Source organism: Athene noctua, chromosome 30 (genome assembly GCF_965140245.1).
Source record: "Athene noctua chromosome 30, bAthNoc1.hap1.1, whole genome shotgun sequence".
NCBI lineage: Eukaryota > Metazoa > Chordata > Aves > Strigiformes > Strigidae > Athene > Athene noctua.
The window spans coordinates 2,089,468-2,100,517 of record NC_134066.1 but is presented as its reverse complement, the minus strand read 5'-3'; the positions used below and the strand labels follow the sequence as shown (position 1 = coordinate 2,100,517).

The following is an 11,050-nucleotide window of genomic DNA, read 5'->3' as shown; positions in this document are numbered from 1 at the left end:
ATCACGAGAGTGAGGTCCTCAGAGCTGCAAAACTCTGTGGCCCTAATTCCCCTACGGATCTACTGGAAGATGCTACATCGGTGTCCCCCGGCACGTAGGAGGCCCCACGGACCGTTTGCACAAACACCAGTGGCTTCTTCTTAAAGAAAAGGAATGAGGAATGAAGGGCAGGTAATGACGTGGCCGAGAGCCTCGAGGATCAAGGAACAGCAGTGGGAACGGAGCCAAGAAGCAGCACAGAACAAAATCTCACCCTCAAGACCTTCTCTTGAGGAGTGACCCTAGAGGAAGGCCTTCTATCTCCTGTAATTTTAAATTTTTTAATTTTTTTTTACAAGTGCCTTTTAGTGAAAATTAGGAGCAGGCATCTAAATGAGTCCTCTGCTTTTGAAACTATTACCCAGCATTATAACAGCACTTATCACCTTAGGGTGCAGCTGGCTTAACTTTTCTCAACAAATTCAAAATAAAATCCTCAGATTGGACCTTTTTTCCTGGTAGCAGCCGACTTCATGTTTGAAATCTCTATGTTTTTCCCTAGACAACTCCTTGAAAGGAAGGATGGCTCCAGGCAGGGCAGAGATCAGCTCATCCCGGGGGAGTGGGAACAGGAGAGAGGGTGACTCGCAATAAACTATTGAAGGAACTTAATCTGTTTGATGCGTCAAAACCCAGCAGCCTCTCAACCCATCATTCAACTGCAGGCTTAGTGACACTGGAAAATACTGGATTTGACTAGATTTGAAAACGATAAAATCAATAACAATAATCAATTTCCAGGAGTTAAGCGTGGCCAAACAAGAAAAAAGACTCTTGTTTTGGTGGTGACTTAACATAAATTAGTAATAATAATCAATTTTCAGGAGTTAAGCGTAGCCAAACAAGAAAAAAGACTCTTGTTTTGGTGGCGACTTAACATAAATTAGTAATAATAATCAATTTTCGGGAGTTAAGAGTAGCCAAACAAGAAAAAAGACTCTTGTTTTGGTGGCGACTTAACATAATTAAAAGAAGCGTTCCTAGTTAGGCTGTTAAACTATTGAGGAAAAAATTGGAGGTGTGCAAATCCAGAGCAGATGCTTCTGGAAAATGCCGTAGATGTTGGGGCCCTGTAAGTGACTTTCTTGGGTGAAAGTTCCAATCTTGGGACAAACCCAAGAACTGTCAGGTGAGGAAAATGTCCTTTTCCGACCCCAGAATCCCGAAGCCTGTGTCTGAGAAGTCGTGTTTCAGGAGCTGAGGGCTGTCCCTCGCTGTGCCTGAGGATGTCTGGACAATTTAATTCCTCTCTGGCCCCGTTTCCCACCTGCTCTATCGGTTTGACTCTTTCCCTTGGACTCTCGCTTACCAGTGCAACTTCCCTTTCCATTCTGGACTGGGAGCGCTGGGTTAATGCCACCCTCGTAGGGTGTCAGCATTGCACAACCAGTTAACCCTCTCCGGATAAGGCAGAGAGGGGGAAAAACAAAAGGAAGAAGAAGAAGAATCAAATTCTCTGCCGGTGACACTTTCTCCCAGCCAACAAACAAAAGTTTTATTAGCTAAACCCTCTCAGATGCTGCATTCCAGCTTGGTAACATTTCGGTAACACATTGCAAACGTTTGACTCATAGAAACTTGGAAGGCTGGAGCCGGGGGAGGGGGAAGAGCGTCACATTCCCATTCCCGGGCAGGGTTTGGTTGTTGGATTTTTTTTTTTTTTTTTTTTTTTTCTTTAAAAAGAACTGAAACTTCTCTCTGTTTAATGAAAAAAAAGTGTTTGAGCCTGACGGCTTTCACCGGCTTGCATTGTGTTTGGGAGAGAGGGGCTGGGGGAGGAGGGCTTGTGCTGCCAAGGGAGGAACCCAGGGCAGCTGAACTCGCTTTTCTTCTGCAAGTTTTTTTTTTTCTCCCTCTGTGTTCCCAGGACAGGGTTGGCTTTCTAGGTTTGATAAAGCATTTCCTTCCATTGTCATTCTATACGGCCTCTGGGCCCTTCTCTCAGTCCCTCCCCTTTCCCCGTCCCCTCTCTTTCTCTCTCTTCCTGAACTTTAGTGAATCTTGAGATATAAAGAAAGCAGCTGCCTCCCTTAAGCACATCTTGAACAATGAGACCTCATCTCCAAGGGCTTTAATTCCTCTGGATGCAAGGACAAAGCCAGGGTGAGTAGCCTGCTAGTGACTCTGCCGGTCACTGCATCTGCAAACGCGGCCGTTCCCGGTGGGTGCTCGCGTCCGTCCCCGCAGCGCCGGGGTCCCCTCGCCGCTCTCGGGCTGCGGAGGTATCGTACAGCACAGGAGCAGATGCTGGAGACGTTAAAACTCTCGAAGCCCAACTGGTGCTGCCTGAGAAAGCGCAGACACGGTCCCCATCGGACAGAGTCCCCGGTCCCCGCCGGACACACACGCTGGAGGTGGCTTTGCCACCCAACTGCGTGCCAGGACTTGGGGTACCCGCTGGCTCCTCTCCTCGTGAGACGGGGCAGAACCTGGCTCTCAGCAAGGTGGGAGGAATCCCCATCTCAAAGGCAAAGAAAAAACAAATATGATGCAATCAAGCGTGTGACTCGGAGCGGGACTGCGGGAGGGAGAGCTGCCCCCGCGGAGCTTGGAGAGCGCCGGGTGGGAGACCCCTCCGCCCCCCCCGGGGGTCGTGCGGATGCTGGGACCTTCCTGACGGTGCCCGTGGCGGTTCTGCTCTCTCGCCTTCAACAGCCTCGTAGGAATTTTCCAGTTCCTTTGAAATGGCGAAGCGAGAGACGGGCTGGAGCTCAGGGGAACTTCTGCTCGGTGCAGGGGAGCGGTGACTCCCGGGGCAGAGAGCGGCCGGCGCGGCTCGCTGCGCTCCGACAGAGACCACGCAGAGGTGCAGCGTGTGCTGTCCTTGTAAAGAGCCTTATCTGGGGTCTAGTTTTGCCAGCATGATCTGTTTAGATCGTTGCGTGCACAGAAAGCAGGAGGCAAAATACAGGCTATCTCAGCAGCAGCGTGATGTAACTTAATTAAGGGAATTTGGGACAAGTGACAAAGCTGCTGCCTAACGTCCAACTTCCAATATGGGGTCCCCGTCTCATCCTCCCAGGAAACTGTAACCGATTCACACGGGAGACCGTGACGGAGTAGAAGGCCTATCCCAGATATATCTTTAAGATCTTCCCAAGGGATTGCCCGCCCCGCAAAAGCACATTGTAAACCTGCCAGCTCCTCCTCCAGAGCAGCTTCCCAGGACACTTGCTCCGTTCGATGTGCACCAAAACAACTCTGTGTTCCTGGCACTTCCCCGCTGCTCCTTCTGGCAGGCCTTTGCTAACAGCTGAAATAGGCTCCTCTCGTGAAACAGGCTCCTCTCGTGTGCTCTGAGATACTCACTGGTGTACCAGTCCACCTCTTTGCCTCCACTGTTAATGCGATCTTCCTCTGCTTGCAGTGCCTCGGTGTTGGGAACAAAGGAGCAGGGACCGTGACTCTGACGGATGTCTGAGGTCAGAAAGTTCCCTCACGCTTGTATCGGCTCCTCTGTTTCTGAATAACCTACTTAGGGCGACTGGGGGGAAGCTGGTGGGCTGCACGGTGTAGGGGGTGCACGGTGTAGGGGCTACACGGTGTAGGGGTTGCACGGTAGTGTGAGAACCTGCAGTACCCCAGGACAGCCGTACTAGATGTACTTTAAAAAGTAGGAAATACTTCAGGCTTAAGAGAAATGTCGCTCTGTTATGGCGTGTTCCTCAGACTGGCAACCACTAGAGTTTGAAAAAGCAGAGGAGGGAAAACCAGTGAGATTTTGGGAGGGAAGGTGCTCGGGCAGCTCTGACGCTTTTCCCATCTCTCAGCTGCCCCTTCGCTTCTGCCATTGAACTTGTGTGATTACGACGTGGCTAAACTGGGCCCTGAGGGTTTATTTCGAACCTTGGTTGCCTGATGTTCGCTCAGTGATCTGGTGGAGGATCCGAAGCCACAAGTGATAGTGGCGCTGCCCCGCTGCTGCGAGGGGCCGTGACGCGCGGGTGGGATCCGATGGCCGGGGTGGGGAGTCCTTGAGGCTTCGCTGCCAAAGACACCGGGGAGTGGAATGACTCCCAGGCTGAGGAGTCGACTGCATGCAACTAAATACAGCCCAGATGCTGTTATCTAATGACCCCACGTCTCAGCACCACACCACACTCTCCCCCCCTTTTTGAGTTTCTCCTCCTCGTCTCCATCTGTCTCCAGTGTCTGCTGTCTGTGCTGAAATCTGATTCATAGGAAATAGAATCTTAGCCTAGGAAATACCACAGGGTATCTGAGGCCCTCGGGATGGGGCATGGAAAAGGTTGGTCCCTGAAAGCCCCTGACAAGCCTCCATGCCATAATGACAACGCCTCAGGTAGGAAATTCTCCTAAAAGCTTTATTACAGGTGAGTTTCCCAAATTTCTCCCCTCTGCCCTAGAACAGAAAAGACAGTCTGGGAGAAGTCCAATGAGGAAGGTTTCCAACGGCTTTATTTGTCTCCTGCATCCCATGTACAGGCTTGTCGGGTAGAATTCATCCAAGTTCAGGTGGATGAGCCCAGCTGAGCTGCTCAGCCGTGGCTCCCTTTGCAGGCTGAGGGGAGGAGGCAGCTCCTCTGGGGACCGTTCATCTCAGCTAAAAGTAGATATTCGATGTGCATTTCTAATCTGGCTAAGTTGAATCCTTCTCGTAGGGGCTTTAGGAGAAGCAGCTGATGACTTACACATGGCAAAGAGAGGAAAAACAGACCGGAAAGACGGCTGCTAAAGGGAAATTCAGCTTAACAGGGTAAACCTGGGCACATGCAAACAATGTGATTTTTGTGTCAGAAAACAGTGGAAGAAGAAAACAGCCGAGAACAGAGAAAGTAGGTCAGATGCTGACTGCTGGATGTGTTCTAGGAACCGTCTCTGGCCACCACCTGGGTAATGGGGGGGACGTGCCCCACTTCTGCCGTAAGGCCCAGTGTGATTCCTAGGCAGATAAAATTAACAGCTCCGTCCTGACTATGTTTTAATCTTATTGGAGTTCTTTTTTTTTTTTTTTTTAAAATAGGAATGTTGGTGCTGCTCAGGGCGTATTTGCTGTATTTTAGGGAGCAATGCACTGAAGAGGCTATAGGAGGCTTTCAAAGCAGAAACCTGGTGGTACTGCTTCTGGTATGACATGGCAGTTGAAAAAAACAAGCGTGATCTTGGGCCTTATAAAGAAGGAATGATCGAACAAGGTGTAAAAGAACACTTTTGTTACTCGGTAAAGCATCGGGGTGCTGCATCGGTTCCGGGAGCCATCGGTGCGTGGTGTGTTCTTACGCTATAAACAACCTCAACGTTGTCCCATATTCTTCAACATGTTCTAAACACGACTGGAAGTTTTGTAGGAGACCTCGTGGCTTGTGCAAAAATCATACAGAAAGCCTGTGCAGTCTGTTACGCAGCAAGTCAGAGGAGGCTGGATACATCTCGGAGCTTTTCTCTCCTTAAAATCCCATTTCTAGTCCAACACACCATCGGGTGTTTACCCGCCATCCCGAGTCTTTGTGCCACTTGTTCTTATCCAGAAACCTCCACTAAATTCGGCAGCTTTGGGCAGCACCCTGGTGTCTGCAAAAGGAGTAGGAGTTAGGGGGAGAGATGGCTGGGGGTTGGACACCGGCCTAGGCGGACACGGATAGGGTTGCTCTACTCCGGGGAGGATCAGAGCCTGGCAACATCAGGGAAGAAGCCACGTTTCACCTTAAATCCCATTGACTGAGCTGAAGGAGTTGGTTAAATTGGTTAAAAAGTAGCAGGATGAGGGAGGTGAAATGAGCATCTCCAGACTTGATATTGAACAGATCAGGTCTGCGGAGGGAGGAAATCTCCAAAGCTGTTGTGCTACCGCCTGGGACGGGCATTTTTCCAGCGGGAGCTGACATGTGTTAACATAAATGTAGATGAAACCTTCAGATTTAATGGAGCTTTTCAGAAGCATAACTGTGCTCCCTTGATTTTGCAGGAGGAGATGAGAACTTTACTGCCACTTCTGCCACTGAAAGTCCTCCCCACCTCTGTGCCCACAGTCCCCTCCGTAGCAGCCTCCAGGAGCTCATCTGTGCTCTTGGCACTTACACAATGAGGAAATTGGCCAGCATTTCCATATTAGCAATCAACTTTCCAGGGATGTTGCATGTATTTTCCAGCAAGGGATGGAACACCATCAGCAACCCTTTCATCCGCCAAGCCGGGGCTGCAGTTGTGCAGCCGGGAGGACCAGGCATTGTTTAAAAAAGACTCAGACGAGAGCGCTCGGAGTGCGAATGCCCAGCGAGGCCCTTCCCTCAGCCCCCGAGCTCTGTATTCAGTCCTGGCACTTGGCCCTCACGTATTGTCCCTGCTCTGGGATGTTTTGGCACGGCACAGTGACTGCTGCCACTGCCAGCGCTGCCCCAGCCCTTCCCTCTGACAGCCCCAGTGTCACACCAGCAGGCAAATGGGCGGACTGGGCGAAGGAGGGAGGGATCAGTGGGGTGGCAGTGCTGCTTTGAGGACGCTTGTCCCACTTCGTGTAGCTTCTTGGCATCTTGATGAACTCTCAGGGATTTTTGGCATTCCTCATCCTGGCTTTATCACCTCGTTCCCTGGGTGAGGGGTTGCTCGGTGGGGGCTGTCACTCAGGGAAGGGAAATTGGGATAAAGCGCTGAGAAATGGCCACCTGGAACAGTCGGTAAATTGGGATGGAGGAGACACAACTTGTTTGACCCCCCCTCATGGTGCACAGGGACAGGGAGTGACAGGGACCCAGCCGTGACCTGACTTCCAGTGACACTTTCCTCCCGGTATCTCTCCTGGACAGACACAGCCATGCATTTTTTTGCGTTCTCAGGAAGATGCACTTTAAATATGTATTAATTGGGCATGATTAATTCATCAGGAAGTTTACTGTAAAAGCAAATAAAACCAGTGAGGAGTAAACTTTTTTTCCCCTGAACAAACCACGTGGATGAGGCAAAAAAGGTCTTGCTTGAGCCACAGGCATCCAGCGTTTTGTGATGGTTGCACCTGATGGTTATAATATCACCAGACAAATTGCTAAATAATGAGTTTTTGGGTGGTGGCCACACAGGAAGACCCTTGTGGCCACACACATTCCCCCATCCTTTAAATTTGCTGGCCAAGACCCTTGCGGAGCCATTGGTGACTCTGGTTATTCCATCAGCTTGTAGTCGGATCTAGTTTGTTGGTTTGGCACCTTTCAAACGCAAAATGCACCGAGGGGGGGGGGGGGGGAAATAAATAAATTTAAAAAAATTCATCGTGCTCTGCTTTGTGCGGTGTCTGGCAGACGCGGGAGGGTCTGTAAAACCCATCCTGAGCTTTGCAGCACCGGTGCAAACCTACAGCAGAGCCTCGAGGTGCCGCAGCTCGCGCCCCTGGGACAGGCGGTGGAACAGGAGATGGAGCCTCTCTTCAAGGTCACTCCGGCACTGCTGCAACCCTGGGCTGCCAGCCCGTGGCTTCTGCTAGTCCCCAGCAAGCTGGGAGACAGGTAACACCTCGGTTCAGCCTGTTTTAGCCTTTTTTCTTTTTTTTCCTGGCCAGCCTGCTCCTCCCTGGTAACTGCTCGCTGTCCTTTGTTCTTGAACCGTATTTCTCACCAGGCGCGCTCAGCCAGACGGAGGAAAGCGCTCCCTTTCAAACACAAAGTCCCAGGACAACCCCGGCCTTTTTGTTTCTTTTTTTTTTCTTTTTTTTTCTTCTGTGCTCCCTTTCATGCTGGGAGAGCAGTTTTTCCAGCCAGCCTGGCTTTGGAAAAGCCCGGAGCACTGGACATGTGCAGAATGAGCAATGCCAGAGCTCCGGAGCGCAGCCCGAGGACCTGAGGCTGCCTGGATGGACAGACAGCGGGCTGGAGGACCTGGAAGGAGGCAGATTTGGGTTTTGGGGACAGAGCATGGCTTTGAAAGGAACGTAGGCTTTCCAGAGATGGATTTTGACTTGGAGATACCCTGAGGCTTTGGGTTTGGAGCAAAACTATTTCCTCCATCTCTTTGTGCCTGGGCTTTAAATCTGGTAGACAGCACGCGGTCAGCTTTGGTCATTCATTCGGTGGGACCCAGACCCTATAACTCACTCGATAAACACCGCAGCAGAGTCTGCTTCTCCTGGCACAGGGGCTGATCTGAGCACCGACAATACGCACCAGACAGGCAGGACCTGGCTGCTGAGCCCTGCTGACTTTTAGGATCAATCTCTTCAGTGTGATTTGTCTAGACAAAAGGTTTTCAGCAAGTTGGAAAAACACTGTGAGATTCTTGGGCATTTCACAGCCCTCAGCATCCACTGGAGGTGAAACCCTGAAATTATGAGATGCTCAAGACCATATTGCCGTGCGACTCCTAGGAATGATTTATAGTCCAGAGACTAGAAATCCTGCTCTGCTCAGATGTAATAAGAAAGGATCCCTCTTCCCATTTCCTGAATTCATTATATTTAAGACGAGTGAATCTGCATTAGAACAGTGAAAAAATATATATCTCTGTAGCAGATCAGAAAGGAAACATTCCTATACATGAAACTAAATCTCAGACCAAAGCTGAGACAAGGAAAGTAGAGACTAGACACAGGAACCTGGCTTAAAGCCATAACGGCGAAGTCGCAGGCATCTGAGATGGGTCTCGGGCAGGAGGAAGGTGCTATCTGCCAGCTTAGTGGTTTAAACAGCCCCGAAGGCCGTGGGAGACGGGGGGTGGGTTCCCCTCTCCTGCTGAGGGTCAGAAGGCGCCGAGCTACGGCTGCTCTCCTTCTGCAAATGCTTCTCCAACTTTTCTTCGGAGCTGCGAGGCCGGAGCAGAAGGTTTTTAGCGAGGGCAGGATTCCTGTCTCCCCCGCGGCGTCGGGCGCCGGGGCTGTGGTCCCCCTGGGACCAGGGGACGGTCGGGGACATCGCTGGGGGCCGCCTCTCCCCATTCCCCGGGGTGGGGGGGCTGGTTCCTGGGTGGCAGCAGTGTGTGTGGGGGGGTCGCTCATCCCTTGTGCTCTCCGCACACGCGGCGTGAGCAGCGTCACGGCGGGGGGAAAGAGGACGAGGGCCTTTTTCAAGGTTACAAGCCTCTTATTTTTGGACGCGTTTCCCTACCGCTGGAGCTGACCCAGGCTGCGAGCTGTTGAAGTTTTAGGTCCTTTGTTTGTTTAATTGAAGTGCTGTTTGTTTTTGATCACAGGCATTAGATAGGCGCTTCCTCTGCAGGCAGGAAGCAGTGATTTCCTGTTCGTTCGCTGGCCAACTCTCACTGCGCAGGAAACCTCGCTCTGCTGAGTGTTCACTTTTTGTGCAACATTTTTGGAAGGTCTTTCGTGTTGTTGTTTTGTTTTCCCTTTTTTTTTTTTTTTTTTTTTTCCCCCCTTTTCACCCTCCCTCCCCGCTCTCACCCCATCCCCTGCAAGCGGTGCTGGGTCTCTGTACAAAGGATGTGTAGAGTCCGCGGGGCTGGATGCGCTGGGTGATGCTTTTTATTTTTTTATTTGCTGAAAATGGTTCTGTTTAGGTTGAAATCTTTTAGCGAGGTTCAAAAGGCAGGGAAGGCAGCCTCCGGGCTGTCTTCACACCCTCGCCAAGCCTCCTGCTACTGAACACATTTGGTTTTGACAGTTATTTGACAATAGCTATGTGTTACCACAGGCAGCGCGAGTGTATCTTCCTCAGGCTTTTGTGGACCCCACTCAGTGCAGATCCAGGTCTAAAAGCACTGATTTCTTCGCAGAGCTTGCCGGTTTTGTGGATGTGTGCCATGTAGGGAAAGATTTTGTTGTTTCCCGGGACGCTGTTGCATTTACTGTCGAGGGAGGTGTATTTGTAACGGGTCATTTAAATGACTTGCCCAGCATCACCTAAAACTCAGCACCTGAGCAGGGAGTTAAAACCGGATCAAATCTGCCCAGGTTGTTTGCTCGCTGTGCTAGAAGGACCTTTATGTAGATAAATACTTGGAGGATGCAGTAGGTGAGAATTTTATTGCCAATTCCCAGTTAAATCTGTGAAAGATCGCTGTTCTCAGTCTCTGCCCACCATGGCTCTAAGAGATGGCGTTTCCCAGCTCCTTCGTAAGTGCAGAAATCTCATTTCTCATCTCTGCAATATCCCACTGGCCTCATTCCCTCCTTGGCTACAACCACATCTCCAGGTCAGAAGCATCAGAAAGGAGTCAGGGATGGGGTTCAAGCCGATGCTTTCACACCTTCGTGTGTTTTTCTGGGGTGGAAAAGAGATGTTTGGGCTTTTCTGTCATATCCCAAACGGGCAAAACAGCGGTTCCTTGGCAGCTCCATGCACACGGGGATGTTTTTGCTCAGCGTGTTTATCCTGGTAGGATCTAGGAGCTAACCCAACCAGGTCTTCACCGCAGCGCAATGCCCAGAGGTGAAGCTCTGCAGCGTCAGATGGCTCCAGCCACAGGAAGCCCGGACAGACAGACGGACACCGCTGCATGAGAGCTTTCAAACTGCCCCACGGCAACAGATGCCGACCGTCAGTGCTTCGCATACTTGTCTGCCCGAGTTTTTAATTATCTTGCTGTTGTAAAGGGGCTCCCCTGCAGGGAGGGAATTTGTGATGGGAAGAGGAGCGGCTGTAGGAACAAAGCGGGGAGAGAAATGGCAGGGGAAGGGGGAGCAGAGCAGCTCAGAGCCCCCGAGGCGAAGGGCGGGAGGGATTAATCCTGTGAATGCCCATGCACGGGAGAGAAGATGGTCAGAGGTTTTAGCCAGGGTTGTGCAAGAGCAGCTGGCTGGGGCTGTTGGGCTGCAGGGGGATGAAACGCTGAGGGATGCACAGAGGGGTGGGAGGAGGAGGAGGAAGGAGAGGGCAGGACAGTCTCTTCTACAGCCACTGTGCCGGGATCCAGCCTCCGTGTGCTCCGGCCACGGCTCATGCTTGGGGCCATCCAAGGAAAACTTTGCCCGGGCTGCTCTCAGGCGGCCCTGGCCCTCTGCAAGCCTGTCCCCACCATCTCAGCCTCCTCTCCCGCCTCGTTCCTGGAGAGCTCTCCATTCCCCAGGCCCCTTCCGATCATTGCACGTCGGTGACATCATCGCTGGTTGCTA

General features: G+C 51.4%; 1 protein-coding gene across 1 annotated transcript in view; it reads left to right on the top strand.

Annotated features, from left to right (window-relative positions):
• Window positions 1–2,011: 2,011 nt before the first annotated feature.
• The window catches only part of HDAC7 (histone deacetylase 7), an 88,613-nt gene continuing 79,574 nt past the window's right edge, over window positions 2,012–11,050 (top strand). The window contains exon 1 of the mRNA XM_074929443.1: window positions 2,012–2,142. Coding sequence (XP_074785544.1) covers window positions 2,124–2,142 — 19 coding nt within the window. The 5' untranslated portion in view covers window positions 2,012–2,123. The remainder of the gene's footprint in view (window positions 2,143–11,050) is intronic.